The sequence below is a fragment of the Lolium rigidum genome, chromosome 6 (genome assembly GCF_022539505.1).
Source record: "Lolium rigidum isolate FL_2022 chromosome 6, APGP_CSIRO_Lrig_0.1, whole genome shotgun sequence".
In the NCBI taxonomy this organism is placed as follows: domain Eukaryota; kingdom Viridiplantae; phylum Streptophyta; class Magnoliopsida; order Poales; family Poaceae; genus Lolium; species Lolium rigidum.
Window position 1 is genome coordinate 146,402,271 of NC_061513.1, and position 19,465 is coordinate 146,421,735.

The 19,465-nt window shown below is 43.0% G+C and overlaps 1 protein-coding gene and 1 long non-coding RNA gene across 3 annotated transcripts in view; one reads left to right on the plus strand and one right to left on the minus strand.

The window, feature by feature from the left end:
- Positions 1-10,556: 10,556 nt before the first annotated feature.
- On the minus strand, positions 10,557-12,132 carry LOC124663395 (protein Rf1, mitochondrial-like). Its single transcript, XM_047201102.1, has 2 exons — positions 11,234-12,132; positions 10,557-11,143 (listed from the first exon to the last, which is right to left on the minus strand). The coding sequence occupies exons 1-2, from the start codon at positions 12,130-12,132 to the stop codon at positions 10,561-10,563; spliced, it is 1,482 nt and encodes a 493-aa protein (XP_047057058.1). The 3' UTR covers positions 10,557-10,560.
- A 4,998-nt stretch (positions 12,133-17,130) lies between these two features.
- Positions 17,131-19,465, plus strand: part of LOC124665942 — a 28,927-nt gene continuing 26,592 nt past the window's right edge. The window contains exons 1-3 of one of the 2 annotated variants that reach the window (XR_006990757.1): positions 17,131-17,219; positions 17,738-17,808; positions 18,373-18,451. This is a non-coding gene — a long non-coding RNA (uncharacterized LOC124665942). Of the gene's footprint in view, positions 17,220-17,585; positions 17,809-18,372; positions 18,452-19,465 lie in introns of those variants that run through there. The other variant, XR_006990756.1, reaches the window with a different exon arrangement.

Sequence of the window (19,465 nt, forward strand, 5' to 3'; positions counted from 1 at the left end):
ATCTAAGCTTGGGGATGCCCAAGGCATCCCTTCTTCATCGACAACTTATCAGGTCACCTCTAGTGAAACTATATTTTTATTCCGTCACATCTTATGTGCTTTACTTGGAGCGTCCGTATGTTTTTGTTTTTGTTTTTGTTTGAATAAAATCGGATCCTAGCATTCCTTGTTTGGGAGAGAGACACGCTCCGCTGTTGCATATGAACACATGTGTTCTTAGCTTTACTTTTAATGTTTATAGCGAAGGTTGAAACTGCTTCGTTCATCATTATTATGGTTGGAAACAGAAAATGCTTCATGTGGTAATTGGTATATTGTCTTGAATAATTTGATACTTGGCAATTGTTGTGCTCAAATAGATCATGTTTAAGCTCTTGCATCATGTACTTTGCACCTATTAATGAAGAACTACATAGAGCTTGTTGAAATTTGGTTTGCATGATTGGTCTCTCTAGAGTCTAGATATTTTCTGGTTAAGGTGTTTGAACAACAAGGAGACAATGTAGAGTCTTATAATGCTTGCAATATGTTCTTATGTAAGTTTTCCTGTACCGGTTTAAACTTGACTTTGATTCAAACAACCTTGCTAGCCAAAGCCTTGTATTGAGAGGGATTACTTCTCGTGCATCCAAATCCTTGAGCCAAAAACTATGCCATTTGTGTCCACCATACCTACCTACTACATGGTATTTCTGCCATTCCAAAGTAAATTATTTGAGTGCTACCTTTAAAATTCTATTCCTTGTCTTTGCAATACATAGCTCATGGGAAAATAGCCTTAAAAACTATTGTGGTATTGAATATGTTACTTATGTATCTTATTTCTTATAAGTTGCTTGTTGAGCGGTAACCATGTTTCCGGGGACGCCATCAACTATTACACCTTTGTTGAATATCATGTGAGTTGCTATGCATGTTCGTCTTGTCCGAAGTAAGGGTGATTTATCATGATCAAATGGTTTGAGTATGCATATTGTTAGAGAAGAACATTGGGCCGCTAACTAAAGCCATGATTCATGGTGGAAGTTTCGGCTTGGACATCAATCCTCAATCTCTTATGAGAATATTATCTGTTGTTGAATGCTTATGCATTAAAGAGGAGTCCATTATCCGTTGTCTATGTTGTCCCGGTATGGATGTCTAAGTTGAGAATAATCAAAAGCGAGAAATCCAATGCGAACTTTCTCCTTAGATCTTTGTACAGAGCGGCATAGAGGTACCCCTTTGTGACACTTGGTTGAAACATATGTTATGCAATGATAATCCATGTAAATCCAAGCTAATTAGGACAAGGTGCGAGCACTATTGGTACTCTATGCATGAGGCTTGCAACTTATAGGATATCTTATGCATAACACATATGAAGTATTACTACCGTTGACAAAATTGTTTCTATGTTTTCAAAATGAAAAGCTCTAGCACAAAAATAGTAATCCATGCTTCCTTCTGCGAAGGGCCTATTTTTTACTTTATGTTGAGTCAGTTTACCTATTTCTTTCTATCTTAGAAGCAAACACTTGTGTCAACTGTGTGCATTGATTCATACATACTTGCTTATTTGCATTCATCATAATACTTTGTGTTGACAATTATCCATGAGATAAACATGTTGAAGTTGAAAGCAATTGCTGAAACTTATATCTTCCTTTGTGTTGCTTCAAAGCTTTCTACTAAGAATTTTGCTTTATGAGTTAACTCCTGTGCAAGTCTTATTGATGCTTGTCTTGAAAGTACTATTTATGAAAAGTCTTTGCTATATGATTCAGTTGTTTATTCATTGTCTTTACCATTGCTTCGAATCACTGCATTCATCTCATATGCTTTACAATAGTATTGATCAAAATTATGATAGCATGTCACTTCAGAAATTATCCTTGTTATCGTTTACCTACTCGAGGGCGAGTAGGAACTAAGCTTGGGCATGCTTGATACGTCTCAAACGTATCTATAATTTCTTATGTTCCATGCTACTTTTATGATGATACTCACATGTTTTATACACACTTTATGTCATTATTATGCATTTTCCGGCACTAACCTATTGACGAGATGCCGAAGAGCCGATTCGTTGTTTTCTGCTGTTTTTGGTTTCAGAAATCCTACAAAGGAAATATTCTCGGAATTGGACGAAATCAACGCCCAGGGTCTTATTTTTCCACGAAGCTTCCAGAAGACCGAAGGGGATACGAAGTGGGGCGACGAGGCGCCGCCACCATAGGGCCGCGCGGCCAAAGGGGGCCCCGCGCCGCCCTATGGTGTGGCCCCCTCGTCAGCCCTCCGACTCTGCCCTTCCGCCTACTTATAGCCTTCGTCGCGAAAACCCCCGTACCGAGAGCCACGATACGGAAAACCTTCCAGAGACGCCGCCGCCGCCAATCCCATCTCGGGGGATTCAGGAGATCGCCTCCGGCACCCTGCCGGAGAGGGGAATCATCTCCCGCAGGACTCTTCATCACCATGATCGCCTCCGGATTGATGTGTGAGTAGTTCACCCCTGGACTATGGGTCCATAGCAGTAGCTAGATGGTTGTCTTCTCCTCATTGTGCTATAATGTTAGATCTTGTGACCTGCCTATCATGATCAAGATCATCTATTTGTAATGCTACATGTTGTGTTTGTTGGGATCCGATGAATATGGAATACTATGTCAAGTTGATTATCAATCTATTATATATGTGTTGTTTATGTTCTTGCATGCTCTCCGTTGCTAGTAGAGGCTCGGCCAAGTTGATACTTGTGACTCCAAGAGGGAGTATTTATGCTCGATAGTGGGTTCATGCCTCCATTGAATCCGGGACAAGTGACGGAAAGTTCTAAGGTTGTGGATGTGCTTGTTGCCACTAGGGATAAAACATCAATGCTTTGTCTAAGGATATTTGTGTTGATTACATTACGCACCATACTTAATGAAATTGTCCGTTGTTTGCAACTTAATACTCGGAAGGGGTGCGGATGCTAACCCGAAGGTGGACTTTTTAGGCATAGATGCATGCCTGGATAGCGGTCTATGTACTTTGTCGTAATGCCCTCGATTAAATCTCATAGTAGTCATCGTGATATGTATGTGCATTGTTATGCCCTCTCTATTTGTCAATTGCCCAACCGTAATTTGTTCACCCAACATGCCATTTATCTTATTGGAGAGACACCACTAGTGAACTGTGGACCCCGGTCCATTCTTTTACATCTGAAATACAATCTACTGCAAACTCTGTTCTTTACTGTTCTTTGCAAACAAACATCATCTTCCACACTATACATCTAATCCTTTGTTTACGCATCACACCTTCCTCTTGGGGTTCCCAACGGACGTGTGCTTCACGCGTATCAATGTTGTGTGGCTGGAGTCGATAGGTGCTAAGCACCGATAGGAAGAATTCGGAAGGTGGAAGAGAAAGACCTCGCTCCACCCAAGCTTTGGTGAAGACTCGCTCATCGGGTTCCAGAGTCGGAGTGCTGGAGTCTTTGTTAAAGCTCCAGGTATCCGGAGGTATGAGTCCTTCCTTCTCGAAGGCTCTAAGTTTCGACACAGTGATTTCGCTTGGCCACCATTGGCCCTTCTCCCCTTCACGGTTCCGAGCCTTCGACCCCTCCTTCTGCTCCGCCTCCTGAACTTTGGCTGCCATCCGAGCTTGCCCTTCTAGCTCCACTTCGATTTCTTCTAGTGTTGGGATCCGACCGAGAAGGTTGCTGGAAGAGGCGGAGTAAGGTTGAGCTATCCTAGTATCGAAAATATTTTGCGGAAGGAATGCTAAGGGATCGACGAAGGTCGGTTCCGTTGAGTTCGGTGGTGGGCTATTCGGGGAACTATCGGTGAACCTAGGTGAGCTAGTGGACATGTTTCCGGCTGCATGCATGATGGTAAAAAACTTGGGAAGCCGGATCCTACTAAGGTCTATCTTCTACAAGTCCGGTGGACTTACCGGCAATGGCGTGGCGGTTCCCCGTGACGCCGGCGAAGGAGGAGGACACGGACTTGACGCGCTGGCCTCCGGTGAGACCACGAATCGGCGGCGGAGCGGATTTCCCGATCAAAGACGAGCAACTCAGGTTGAGGAAGGCCTTGGAGCAGCGGTGCTTGAAGTTTTCCGCGAAGGTGCTCGCCGGCGTGAGATCTGTTGGGCGGCGCTGGCGCGAGGAAGAAGACGAAGTGGTAAGATGCAGTGAAAGAGTAAAACTGACCGTGCGAATGGGGTATTTATAGGCCTCGCGCGAAGATTCGTGAGTCGGATCCTACGGTGGGAACAGAACGGTCGCACCGTTGGATGACCACCACGTGTCTTAGGTCAAAAGCGGTGAAATGGATGAAGTGGTGACCTAACTGCACGCTTCCGAAATTTCCGGCTAAGATCTGGAGATCCGAAAATTTAGCGCGGGAAAAAGGGGGAGTTATGTGCGACATGTGGGAGGAATCTACTAAGTTACCGTTACAAAAGAACGAATGATTTTCGGTCGAATGAAGTCGGAAACGATGAAGTTTTGGAAGCAGGTAGTCGGATCTGTGGAGGCCCATGAAGTATCCGGATCCAATACGGCGTATAAAGAAAGGTGGATCCTTGATGTGCACGGCAATGTAATATTCCGTAGTTAGGCATCTTGTATTCCGGCTAGGACTCTCCGTGTAAACCCTAGATCCTGGCACCTTTATAAGCCGGATCCCGGGAGCCCTAGAGGCACAACCACAACTCATTGTAACAACGCGAAAGCGCCCAGATAATTCCAGACAAGCAGCAGTAGGCCCTGTCATCGTGCAGGTGTTCCGAAGCTGGGTAAATCGTGTACCACCGTCCCGAGGACTCTCCGCCCGATGGCCCCTACTTCTTCTCCCCCTCGTGAGGATCCCTCCTTCGAGGTACCGTTGAATAGGCAACGACACATACCATAACACTCATACATGGTGGCCTAGGCCACCAACCTCTTCTTTGTGAAGAGTTGGTGTTATTTGGATTTCATCGGGCTTTATTTGCCATCCTTATGTTCTTATGGGAAATCACTCTAGTTTGGCCTTTATTTGCTAAATCTTCAAACTTGAGTGACCATGTACCATCTACATGTTGATCCCTCTAAACCCAAGCCTATCTTCATCTGTAACCATTCCATCTTGCTCATTAATCACGTTTTTGTTAAAACTTGGAGTTTGGGTGGCTTCGGTCGGATATTGTTGGTTGTCTCATCTTATTGGCCAATTTGCACCTTATACATGGCATGATATTCAATATATTGCATCATATATGAGATTGTGCACCTTATACATGGCCCATGGTGACGCGGCGGCGCGCTGTCGTGGTTGTGGGAGAGGAGGTGGAGTGTGGCGGTAGTAGGGAGGTGTGGACGATGGCAGGGATGCTGTTGGACGCCTTTTAAAAGGCCTGGCACGCGGGGGGCACGGTGCCATTGGTGACGGCACAGAAGATCAGCTGCCGCCCGCTAGTCGTGCCGCGGCCGCAGAAGACGAGGGGGCGCCATTGATGGAGGCGCAGACGTGGAAGCAAACACCATCGAAGCGATGCGGCAGAAGCAGGCCTCGCGCCCGCTGCCAAGCGTGCCCGTGGTGCTTACCTTTCCCTATCTAAAACTGGTGCTTACTTGATTTATTATATAGTTGTATTTAAATTGAACCTTTTAAGTCTGAAAATACAGGCTGGTCTTTAATTTATATGTTTCATGGTAATTGCTTTTATTTATTGATTGCACAATAATTGTTGAACCTTCTAAGGCTGAAATGGTTCAGTTCAGAGCAAGCAGAGCACGACCGTGATGAAATATCATGAAGTAGTTAGTAGTCTTGGCCAAAGATTTTGACAAAGCAGAGCGTACAGTTGGATGTTGAGATTCCCAGGTTCTATGATTGGCACCTGGACGACGAGCAGAGTTGATGTAGCCTCCAGTTTTTCAGTGAATTTCTCTCGTTTTTCAGTTAAAGGCAGCTACTCACTAGGCCAAGATGAAATACCATCCGTGCTCAGGTTGCTCTGAACTGCATTTGCCTTTAGATTAGGCGGTGCAGAAATCAAATAAGGCAGCCTTGATATACAAGGCTTGCCCTATTCGCAAGCCAAAAAAAGAAACTCACAGAATATGCCAGTATTACAAGATTATGTGCAAAGATCAGGAAACTTATACTGCATTATAATAGTAGTAAGTTGAGCGCAATTTGGCGTGAAAGAAAGTATTCGTGAATTATGCTAATGTAACAACAGAATAGCAACTCGGTTGAACTACTGCAAAATGTGCAACTTGGTGCAGCGGTGAGCCGGTCCCTCAGACCCAGACCCCGGCAGAGTTGTATGCAGACAGACAATGTCGGCCAACTCCTACACAAACACACTCACGTCGAAGATCGGGATCAAATTAAACTGCCTGCCGGCCAAAGATTCGTGCCCATATGGCCATATATGTGACCGTCCAAAACCCTGAACCGGACAGCGAAACTGGAACCGTTGCACCCACTGATCTATCGTTAACACTCTTGCTTTCTACTCCTCGCACACACATACAGTCGCAGTCGCAACAAGGCCACCTCCGGCTATCATGAAGTACTGAAGCAATAGTATTCTCCACTGTATGACAAAACAGAGCCTACTATCAGATATTGAGGTTCCCAGGTTCTAGCTGAATGCACGCACCGTTGATGGAAGCTACTTTTGATCCTGAAGCAGATACATATGCTTGCCCAATATGATATACCATCAATGCTCAGCTTGAGCTCTTGTATTTGGGTAGGACCGCACCATTTACATCCCGGAGCTGCACAAACTGACGGCCTATTAGCAACATGATACAAATATCAGGAAACCTTTATACCGCACCATACTAGTAAGATGAGAACAATTTGGTGTTGAGTGAAATATTAGTGAATTGTGCTAGTGTAACGACAAAACATATTCCCGCAGCAAAATAAAACATGTAAGAGATTGAGTGTGGCACATAACAACATGGCCAGAAGAAAAAGAAGACATGAACTACATGCAAGGAAGCTGATATAATAACACTATAAGAAACCTACTTGAGACCCCAATTAGGCGAGGCTGTACAGCTCCACCACAAGATCTATCTAGTACACCAGAAGCTGCAGATCTATCTATAATCTGGAGGGTGTTAGAATCCATCAATTGCTACCACGTACAACACTTGCATGCCTAATCTCTTCCAGCTGCAAAATTACCAACTAATCCAGAAGGATCTCCTCTACCTGACCAAAGAATCGTCATCAACATCAGTGTCAACCAACTCTTCTGTCACAACGGGATGATCTTCAGCAACCATCTCTTCTCTCACAATGAGATCTCCAGTAATCATCTCTTCACCTGTCGTCCCCGTTGGATCATCTTTGGAGTCCCATCCATCCACCTCTTCGTCAGTATAAATAGGATATGCTGGTTCACTGATGGCCTTCCTTGTTCCAGTGATGTTAACAGTTGCCTGATCTTGTTAACCATTATTCCCAAACTGAACTCCAAATAACCGGTTAACTGTATTTAGGAACACGCAAAATGGATAACACCAAGTTTGTGTTATCTGAGGGACAGCACCTTTCTCCAAACAACACTATATTATTCAAGTTTTTTTTGCGAATAAATTTTCTCCAAACACACTATATTTTCTCCAAACAACACTATATTTTGTAAAAAACACACTATATTTTGTCAAGTTCACTGCATCTGCAAATTAAAATACCATGACCTGCATTGCAAATTAAGAATGCTAGTATGTTAACAAGGTACAAACACAAACAACAGCACAAACCTTACATGGATATGACTTGAGAAGCCTCTGACTTGGGCCAGTATTTTAAGTAGCACCTAGTTTCCAAAATCATCACTTATTTCCACCCTGATGTTGAACGGAAGCTTCTGACTGAAACAATCAAATTCATAATAATTTTGCCAAGTTATTAGAAATCCTAAATTTTATCTGATATAGTTTCCTTTCATATGTGAATAACAATGTATGAACATTGTTGATAAACAAAAAAATAACATTTGTTTTTGAAAATTGGACAAAACAATATATCACAATGGGAAAAGTTTAATAATCAGGGAAATAATGAAAGTGAACATACTAATGATCCAGAAATATAATAAACATGCGAGCAGATTAAGAGACATCCAAATGACTGCAACACATAGTAATAAACTTGTACGCAAAGGTCTGGTTCGAAAGTAGAAAGCTTCTCCAGAACTAGCGAGGTTTGAAGGAACAACTGTTGCCATACCAGAAGCTTACCCAAAATAAGGCAAATTACAGGATGACTGGAATTATGTTTAAGTCTAATGGAGAAGAAATAAAATGATAAGTTACAAGTAATACTTCCTATTTCCTTGGCACATCATAAACACAAACAATTTAAATTTCTGTACAAGTGATGCACGAATATCTCCTATTTACCTTTTTATGAGATGCATACTGAAAACATGGATGATTGGTGATACCACCACACTCTTGACCTCTGTTAATATAGTTAAAACGCAAGTAGTAAATCACTAATTCAAAACTATACAGCCATACAGGTTAACTTAAGTTTGTCTTTGAATAATGTCTACTTATAAGAATTACTGCCCTGTCTCAGTGCACCACAACAAAATAAAGATTCAAACTCTTGTGGAACAACACACTTATATGCCTTCCGCAAAGGTCTGGTTCGAAAGTAGAAAGCTTCTCCAGAACTAGCGAGGTTTGAAGGAACAACTGTTGCCATACCAGAAGCTTACCCAAAATAAGGCAAATTACAGGATGACTGGAATTATGTTTAAGTCTAATGGAGAAGAAATAAAATGATAAGTTACAAGTAATACTTCCTATTTCCTTGGCACATCATAAACACAAACAATTTAAATTTCTGTACAAGTGATGCACGAATATCTCCTATTTACCTTTTTATGAGATGCATACTGAAAACATGGATGATTGGTGATACCACCACACTCTTGACCTCTGTTAATATAGTTAAAACGCAAGTAGTAAATCACTAATTCAAAACTATACAGCCATACAGAGTTAACTTAAGTTTGTCTTTGAATAATGTCTACTTATAAGAATTACTGCCCTGTCTCGGTGCACCACAACAAAATAAAGATTCAAACTCTTGTGGAACAACACACTTATATGCCTTCCGCAAAGGTCTGGTTCGAAAGTAGAAAGCTTCTCCGGAACTAGCGAGGTTTGAAGGAACAACTGTTGCCATACCAGAAGCTTACCCAAAATAAGGCAAATTACAGGATGACTGGAATTATGTTTAAGTCTAATGGAGAAGAAATAAAATGATAAGTTACAAGTAATACTTCCTATTTCCTTGGCACATCATAAACACAAACAATTTAAATTTCTGTACAAGTGATGCACGAATATCTCCTATTTACCTTTTTATGAGATGCATACTGAAAACATGGATGATTGGTGATACCACCACACTCTTGACCTCTGTTAATATAGTTAAAACGCAAGTAGTAAATCACTAATTCAAAACTATACAGCCATACAGGTTAACTTAAGTTTGTCTTTGAATAATGTCTACTTATAAGAATTACTGCCCTGTCTCAGTGCACCACAACAAAATAAAGATTCAAACTCTTGTGGAACAACACACTTATATGCCTTCCACAATCACCACCATGCACCAAAAGCCATCATCCTAACAAATGCAACCTATCCGCATATACAAACACAAAAACAATATACAGAAAATACATATCATTACTGAAATACCGACAGTTCACATTCCATGATTTTAACACAGTGGAGAAGGAAAAGAAAGAGAATCGGGTACTAACTTTCTACTTGCAGATAGATTGCATTTCTTGTACTAGCAGAAAGGCCTCATTGCAAGGAAAATCTCAAGTGTGCCTTTTGAGGGTTTAAGTTCAGATAGAATGTATCATGTCAACTGTGGATGTCTCCTTCCAAAAACCGATACCTTTCCGGGAGCAAATCTTTGTGCTTATGGTATATCCCTTTCCTTGAAAAGAGAGATATCAACAGGGAAATAGTTGAAGCTTCAAGCGACATGCTTTTCCCATCAACTCTGGACATATAATTGATGGCCCTGACTATTTCACCTTTTTTCAATAACTTTCTGATAATAATATTTAGCATACGAGAGTTGGAAGCACAACCACTCCTCTCCATTGATGAAAATATACTGTCAGCTTCTTCTACCAATCCTTTTTCTATAAGGTTTGACATCATCATGGTGTACGTTATAACATCAGGTACCAATCCCTTGACTGGTATTGCAGCAAACAGATTCTTAGCTTGCTCTATTCTTCCAACTTTAAACATTGCATCAATTATAATAGTGAGAGTTCTAATATCAAACTTAAGGTTCATTGCTCGCAACTTGTCGAACATCATGACTGCTTCATCTGCACAACCAATTTTGCAAAGCCCGCCGAGAATTACATTGTATGTATCAATGGACAATCTCACTCCACTTTTGATCATCTCATGGAACTTTTCTTTTGCAGCAATGGTTCTACCAGCCTTAAATAATCCATCCATTATGATGTTATAAGTAAGAGCATTCGGTTTAGCTGCCATACCTGACATTTCTTTGAACAGAGTCAACGCAGCATCCACCATTCCAGCTTTAAAGTATCCATCAATAAGTGTATTGTACGTAATTGCATCAGGCTCAATGCCAACCGATACCATATCATCATGTACTCTAGACTAGATGCTATCTGCATCTTGCCAACTAAGCAGTATCCATCAATCAGTGAATTAAATGTGATAACATTGGGCTTCTCACCTATATGCTTCATAAAGTCAAAGATATCTTGTGCATCTGTCACCCTTCCTTCTTTGCATAGGTTGTTCATTATCGAGTTAAAGAACACAACGCCAGGACAACCAATGCTTTTTTCCATCATTTCATAAACCAGTTCTTTAGCTCTTCCTAAATGACCATGTGTACAATAACCCTGAATCAGGCACCTATAAGTCTGTACATCTGGCCGTACCCCCATATCAATCATCTGGTTGAATTGTTCAATAGCATCATTCATCCTACCCTTTCCGCAAAACGCATCTATCATGGCTGAATATGTTACAACATTCGGTTTCATTCCCTGTTTCTGTATGTCTTCAAAGATAAGAAAGGCCTCATCCACCAATCCACACTTAGCATGTGCATAAATCAATATGCTGAAAACATATTGGTCAGGTACAATACCTTCTCCTATCATCAAATTGTAGAGATTATTCATATCAACAAGGCATCCTTCTGTAGCGTACCCATGCAGCATGGTAGAGTATGTCACGATATTAGGTTTGAGGCTCTTCAGAATCGCGCAATCCAGAATCTGTCTTGCTTCTTTGCTTCTTCCACGCTTGCACAACACATCAATCATCGAGTTATATGTCACCACATCAGGAACAACACCCTGTTGTACCATTTCATGGAATAGGTTGCTTGCCATGCTGAATTTACCCTCCTTTAAGAATCCGGGGATAACCGTGGTATATGACACCACGTCAGGGGAGCAGCCAGCTTCTTGTTTTGCCATCATCCGGAGTAGCTCGAGTGCATGCTGGCTCCTGCTACCATCACATAAGCCCTTGATAACTGTGTTGTATGAGATGGCATTAGGCACGCAGCCCAGATGCGTTATCCTGTGAAGCAGCACGTCCGCAGCCTCATCTGTCCGCTTTGCGTGGCAAAGGACCTTGAGGAGGGTGTTGATGATAACTTCGTCTCCCTTGAAGCCCGCCCTGAGGAAGCAGCCGAAGAAGGCGAGCGCTAAGTCTGGCTGCCGCGCGCGGCAACAGCAGTCGAGTAGGATGCTGTACGTGTGGACTGTGGGCGATGCCACAGGCGGGCCATGGCCTCGGGACATGCGGCTGAAGAGGGCGACGACAAGCGAGAGGCCGTCGCTGCAGGTGGCGGGGGCCGGCGCGCGGGCTAGGGCGGCGAGAAAGCCGTTGAGGGCGCGCTCCGGGACTGGAGTGGCCTGCTGCAGCAATTCGTCGAACAGTTCGTGTGCTTCCTCAGGGCTGAGGGTCCCGAAGCGGGCTCGCTCCGTGGCCGCGGCAAGGGCGACGTGGGGAGCCCGGTGTGAGGGCAGCGAGGTGGATGTGGAGGAGGACCGGCGGCGGAGAAGGAGCATCGGAGCGGACGAGTGGAGGCGAGACATGGTGTTGGCCGAGCGACACGGCGGTATTCTGCGGGGCGGCGCTCACAAAGAATGGTGTTTCACTTGAAAGTCTTGAAAGCGGACGCGAGGGCGACACCAGGAGCATGGAGTGAGGGCGGCGATGGCGGCGAGGTGGAGGTGGAGGAGGAGCGGCGGAGCCGCGGAGGTGGAAGGACGTCGGAGCAGAGAGCAGTCGAGTATAGGCGAGGCATGGAGTTCAGCTCAGACTGGTTTTTCTCCGTGCCGCAAGCGGAAATTTTGCTGTGAAGTTGAATCTACTGTTCACAAAGCCGGCTCAAAATTGCATCCTAGTTCTATAACAGTACTAGTTCACACTATGCTTGCATATTCCAAATACTAGCCCTAACACAAGTATTGTCCAAATAGTTTAGTGGAGAATGAATGTGGGACAGAGCTTTGGTTAAGTCAAAAATCATATTTTTGAGTTTCAAACAATTCTGAAAAAAAAATCTGGAATCTCGGCATTGAGATTTTGCATGATTGTGGAGTGTATCACTGACAATCTCCGAAATTATTTTCATATTTTTTATAACTTGTAAAATTACTTTTTAATTCTTTTATATGGCGAGAGCACTGGAACTCGGGATCCAAAATCACTTTTCGAGGATGAATGAGTTAAAATCACTACTTCCCATGCATCGATCAACCTCAAGTTCTTTTTTTAACTGCATTGATCTGAAAGTAAACTCAACTTAAAGCTACTCGTTAAGAGATACTTGAAAAAATATTTATGATCTAGCAAAATAAATTTAGCAAATAGCTAGGTTTCCAGCTCTTCACCAAGGAATCTGACGACGGACGCCTAGAACACCGGGTGAAAATCAGTTTCTTTAACATTTTTTGCTCATTCTGTAAATTTTATGAAGAAAATACATATGTTGTGACTTGTGACCTAGGTAAAAACAAAAAAAAAGATGTAGTAAAAAGCCATTCTTGGAGCACCAAATTTGTTCTTTTTACCAAACATCGCTTGGACAAATGCTTACCATGTTTGACATGGTCAGATAGATATCAGTAAAAGAAATCTCGTTGGACAAATAGTATTTCCCTTTCAAGGTTCAGTAGGGTAATTTTTTATGAACTTACTTCGAGAGACAATATTTGAGGGGTCTTCCTGGCATATCCTCTTGTTTTGGAGTACTCCTCCTTGTCATACACAGATACAGTCGGCACGCCTCAGCATCGGTCAGGGTACTACCAACATTTGGCCATATCTCCATTTCAGTATCAGCACCGCCCGGCCGGATTCGTCAGCTCGTCACACGAATACCCTGCAGCAGAGCACGGTCACCCCCGGCCATCTTGAAGTACAGTAGTATTAGTATTCGCCACAGATTTGACAAAGCAGAGTGCAATGTTGATTGGCATTTGGACGACGAGCTAAGTGAGTGCAAGCAGAGTTGATGCAGCCTCCAGGTTTTCAGTGGATTTCTCTTGTTTTTCAGTGAGAAGCAGGTACATGTAAATGTTAGTTTGATCTCCTCGTCCTCGATCCAATTGTCGAGCACGACCTTGTCTGCACGCCCTGATTGGGGCACCCAACCACGTCTGGTTGGTGGGCCCCTGTCACCAGCGCCATATTAAAGAGGTGGGGGGCGGGGCACAGACGCCAAGGTTCGTCAGATGCCGTCCTCCACACCGCCACACAAACCCTAGACCACCCGATCTGGTTTGGCGATGTAGCGGCGGGAAGCACCATCGACATCGCAGCCACTCCTCTGCCGCCGCCATGGCGAGCTCCTCGTCGAACAAGCCTGACGGTATGCCCTGATGTTTCCTCTCTCGTTCTTGTTCCCGGTTAGCCTAGAAGTCCTACTCACTAGATGCAGCGACTAGAGATCCTAATAGTCTAACAATGGTATCAAAGCTAGCCTAGGTTGTTGATCTAGTTGAGGCAGTATGCTAAACCGGGATAGAATCGAAAACATAGAAGTTTCTTTGCAAACCCTAACCCTAGATCGAAATATTTCGGGAAGGACACGTTTTGAGAAGGGAAAAGGGAAGAGAGAGGGAGGCGGCATCCATGCCGGCCTCCACTTACCGGCGAGCTCCGGGAAGGGGCCTCCGCCTCCACAGAGGCGCTGTGCTAGGGCACCGCGCGGCCAGTCCGCTTGACGGCGGCGCGCCCACCCGCAAGGGGAACGCGCGCACCGGCGAGAGGATCGGCTACGGCGCCGCCCGCCTCCTCGCGCGACGGCCTGCTTCGGCCGCCACTGTCCTCCTTGTCTCCTCGCGCCGCAGTCGTGGGTGAGGGTGAGAGTAAGAGGGAGGAGAAATGAAAGGGGCTAGGATTTCGGGCTGGCACTCGGGGCGGTTTTGTGCGGCCGAATCCGGCGCGCAACCGTTGGATTGCATCCGACGGCCAGGAGTCGCCAAGAGCTGCTCTCGGGCCCAAAGGGAGAGAAGGAGAGGCCGGGGCCGGTTGCTGGGCTAGGCCCATCTAGCGATGCGGGACCGTTTCGGTCTTTCTGTGCGTTTTTCTTTAACAGAGAAATAAGACAAAGCCCATCTGGGTTGTATGACCTTTTTTCCAGGAAATAGTTTAATAACAAGATAAAAGTGAGATATGGAATTTTTCCCAGTGGTTTAAAATTTGAAAATTAAGTTAAGTTTGCGATGTGCTAGTTAAGTTGAAGTCATATTTTACTTTTCCTAATTTAATTGGAACCAACGGGAAAATTGAATTAGGAACTAAGAGTTATTTTTAAGTATGATGATTTTATTTAATGACCAACATTGTTAATAAAATTGTATTCCACAATAGTCAGTGTTATCATTATTGGTTCTATTTCTTTCCAATGGTGATGTAGAATTAATATTGAGAAGTGCCATGTTTTAATTTGACCAACATTGAATTGACTCATTTTGATGAAAATCTTGTTTCAAGAAATCCTATGAGTTTTATCTCCGCTATTAAGCCCCTCAATGGAAGGAACTATGGCTCGTGGCGAGAGAAGGTTGAGATGGGGCTTGCTTTGCTTGACCTCGACTTGGCACTGATAGATACTTGTCCCATAGAACCTAAGGACCCCGTGAGGGGCGACAAAGAAAGTGAAGTTGACTTCAACAAAAGGGTTCATGACCATGGACCAATAAGAATGAAGTACGATCTTGATCGTGCTAAGTGGGACTCGTCTAACATAAAGTGCTTGATGGTGATCAAGAGCTCCATTTTGGAGGATATAAGGGGAGCAATCCCACAATGTGACACCGTTAGTAAGTACTTGAAAAAGGTAGAGAGTCAGTTTACTGGGTCTTCCAAGGCCTATGCTAGCAGCTTCTCACTACAAAGTACATTGGTGGTGGAGTAAAGGATCATATATTGAGGATGAGCAATATGTCTTCCAAGCTCAAGTCTATGGAGATGGAGCTTCCATAACAGTTCATCACCCATCTAATCTTTGCCTCACTCCCAAAAAAATTTGAGACCTTATTGTCTTTCCATGATCTCCAACCTTCCACTTTTTGGAAAGGGGTGATGTGGGTTTCAAAGGCAGTTAAATTTGGCTATAAGTAGCATTGGCAAATCAATAAAATTTTGGGAGGACATCTGGTTTGGGAATTATCCTCTAGCTACCCAATTTTGGGATTTATATTTTGTATCTAACCAACAAAACAAAACAATTTTTGAGCTTTGGGATGGTCATGAGATTAGAGAAAATTTTACAAGAACTTTCACTGACGATATGATGGTTCAGTGGCAAGAACTTTTGGAAGTTGCTAGATCCATTTCCTTCTCCAATGAAGAGGACCAATTAATCTGGCAATACAATTCTTGTGGGGTTTATTCTTCCAGCTCTTTGTATGCTATCATCAAATTTAGAGGGATTACCCGTGTATACTTGCCTGTTGTTTGGAAGCTTAAAATTCCACCTAGGGTTCAGGTTCTCTTTTGGCTATTCTCCAGAAGAAAATTATGACTAGAGATAATCTTAGAGCTAGAGGCATTCCAAAATCTATGTAGTGTGATATGTGCAGTGAATTTGAGACGGGACAACGTCTCATTTTGAGTGTATTGTATCTAGAACTCTTTTGGATCTAGTAGAAGAGGTTTTTGGAATGCATGTTTCTAGTTTTGAATCCATTGCTTCTAAGTGGCTTTGTAACAAAAAAAATCATGCATTTCAATGTACCTAGTATCCTCTGCTATTCTTTGGGGTTTGTGGTTGAATATAAATAATCTTGTGTTTAACAAGTTTACTTCCTCCTTCGGGATTGGAAGAAACCTTTTAAGGAGCTAGAAAATGGAAAAAACGTCAATTTATGAACCTGTTGCTGGTCAGTATGAAAAGCTCATCTCTGTCTCCTTGTGGGGTAAAATGCTCATCCTTCGACTGGATCTCCTCCTGTGAAGGAAGGGTGACCCTGACGTATCTCCTGAACAATCGCGACGATTCTCACAACATCCACGTGGTGATGTGATTCATGTGGTGATGTGATTCAGAAGGCGCAAGAGCAAAAAAGGATCGTTTCCAGTGAAGGGAGGAAAGCTGAGGATGTCTTGGTTTTCATGTGTCTGGCACCTTGGTCTGTAGCTTAAGAAACTTGTTTCGCTCAGTTTATGTAGAAACTTTGATACTGTTAATGTTTATGGTTTGCTGGTATTTCGGGACAGCTGAGATGGCACCTGTCCCAGCGATTCTTAAACAGGCAGATCAATGTCTTTCGTTTTATGTTTTCCTGTTGGTCTTTTCTTTTTAGCAAACTGAGAAACTTTGTCTGGCTTTTTTTCTAATGAAATGGAGCTGGGGAGTGATCCCTGTTGATTAAAAAAACGCAAAACCGCTCTGGAAAACAACTTAGAGGGTGATGTGAGCTGATTTCCTGGGGGAAACTCGTTTCTTTTCAGCAACGTGAGCGAGAGAAAAGAGGTCTGCAACTACAGCTTCTGCTCGCGAGCCGCGTCAAAGCCCCACCTTCTGCGCACCACATGCACCGCGGCAGCGAGCCCTCCGTCGACCCCTCAGTCCCCGCCGGCGGCGCTCGCAGTGGCGGGGACGGCATATTCGCGGACGGACCCTCACGCTGGTCTGGCGGCGGCGGCGGAGGCCGTGGAGACTACTCAGGTTGGTCCAGAATCTTGGCTTCGGCGCTTTGGTATTTTTCAGGCGTTGCTGTGCTGTCTCTAGATTTGGAACTTTACCTTGTTCGCGCACGACCAAAGTTGGGGCTTTTGGACCTCCGTGGAATAGGCGATGACATTGATCCTCTGTGGTATATACACTACCGCAAATTCAATCAGCTGTTGTCAACTTGGCATAGCTGGTCAGTCAATGTTGGGACATGACAAATCAACTTCAGCTTTGTCATATCTGTTGACTACAGATGCTGCCCTTCAGTTATAACCCATTTAGCTAAATGTTGTGTTTTCCCTCCTACTCTGCAGTTTATTTTCCGATTCAGACCCATCCAGGTACTTATATTGGTACCAGTAATCAATTTTAGTAGAACTTATGTTAGTTACCAGGTTTCTTCTGGTTGTACTGTTTTATCTCATTGAACTTCAGTGGAGAAACGTTTGATCTTGGGGTTACAACCTTTCACCAGCGAGTTAATTGATTTTTTTGTGGAACATTTCCAGCAGATCATGACAACAAAAGTGGTTATGTTAAACTTTTTGTTGGAACAGTTCCGAGAATAGCAAGTGAAGATGATGTGAGTATAACTTTCACACATAATTTAGTATCTGCCCTTCTACCTGTAGATTTGTTAATACATCTACTGTTCATTGCCTATATATATACCTTACATAATCTCAGTACTCGGAAGGTTGCTTGGTTGTACAGTTATTTTAAGTTTTATCATACTCATGAAACAATATGAAGATTTATAGCTTAAAAGTCCTGTAATGTAACTTAGGAGATAAAAGGGGCAATAGATTTTTGCTAGAAATATGACAATAAACTATCTACAATTTTTTGAAAGCTAGTGTATTTTTTTTTTAAATTTAGCCAAAGCTGTCTTTATCCAGTTATGCCTTATTTGCATAACTTTCGCTCTACTTGGAGTATTGTGTTTGGCCTTAATGTTATTTGGTCACAAGCACACAATGTTGAAGATGAATGTAATTGAGCTGTTTATTTATTTTTCTCTCTTTGCTCGTTGACATTCTTTTGCTCTGTTATTTTTTTCTCTCTTGATGTGCATGCTTGTGTTTCTCCTGAGGATGGACATTTTTTGTATTCTTTTGTTTGTGAAAGACCCTTCTGATGTCTTCAGGTTCGACATTTATTTGAGGAACATGGAGATGTTCTTGAAGTCGCTTTGATCAGGGATAAGAAAACTGGTGAACAACAAGGTGAGCCAAAAGTACTTTTTCTTATGATGTCAATATACCAGTATCTTTTGTTTTCAGGTTCTGAGAGTGTTAGAAGCAACAAGGTTGCATCATCTCTCAGTTAGATTTGGCGGTTGTTGATTTTTATTTCATGTGCTTCCGTTCTGTTTATCTCCTCTGGCTTAGTGCAAGACAAGAAAGGAATCAACAACCTGTTGGCTGATTACTGCACCCTGCTGCTAGATAAGGCAGAGATTTGGGTATAACTTTGTTCAGGTCATAACAATCTCTTGCATTCTCAATGTAGTTTGACCAGATATAACCAAGGTCACTATTCCAATTTTCATCTATTGGTATTGAATGTGATGCAGAAGACCAGATAACCTTCTAACGAATTAAGGCCAACCTGTTATTCTTTTCCTTTTATGGTTTCAGATTCTTTCTTCAATATATTTGTTATCATGAGTTGCATTATATGGAATCCCTGGTTGAATCCCTCAACGCTTAAGTGATTGCCTGGTTTGGATGATGTTGTGTGGCTGGTGTTGCCTGACTGATATAAATTGATGTGATACTACTTGTTTTGTGTTGGGGTATTGTGGTTGCATGTCAATTCTGGAGCTGTGCTTTGATGGTCAATATTATGCCTTGCCAGTTCAACTATACTTGATCGCCATGTGAGTGCCGCTGACTGCTTGGTTGCCCAGAACAAGACGTATCTCATGAGTCTTGGCTGTTTGGTTGTGCTAAGCTGTGACCCTGTGCAGTTTTGGATGTTTGTGTGTGACACTGGAAAGTTCTTGATTCACTTAATGGGGATCGTAATATTCCAAAACAGAATGACATTACTGGGATCGATGACCCCCATGGTGGCACTTCACACCAATTTGAAATATGAAACACATTATATCCATGGTAAAGTTTCCAGCTGTATGATCAGCTTGTTCTGGTAGGGTTAAATGGTGTGATTTTGGTCCTGTACTTCAGAGTTGATGGTACTGTTGGTAGTATTATCTGATACCACTGAAGTCTGGC

Coding starts and splice junctions, on each gene's coding strand:
- LOC124663395 (XM_047201102.1), bottom strand. CDS start 12,132: ATGTCTCGCCTCCACTCGTCCGCTCCGATGCTCCTTCTCCGCCGCCGG. Junction 11,144..11,233: donor TACTCTACCATGCTGCATGG/GTACGCTACAGA, acceptor ATATGTTTTCAG/CATATTGATTTATGCACATG.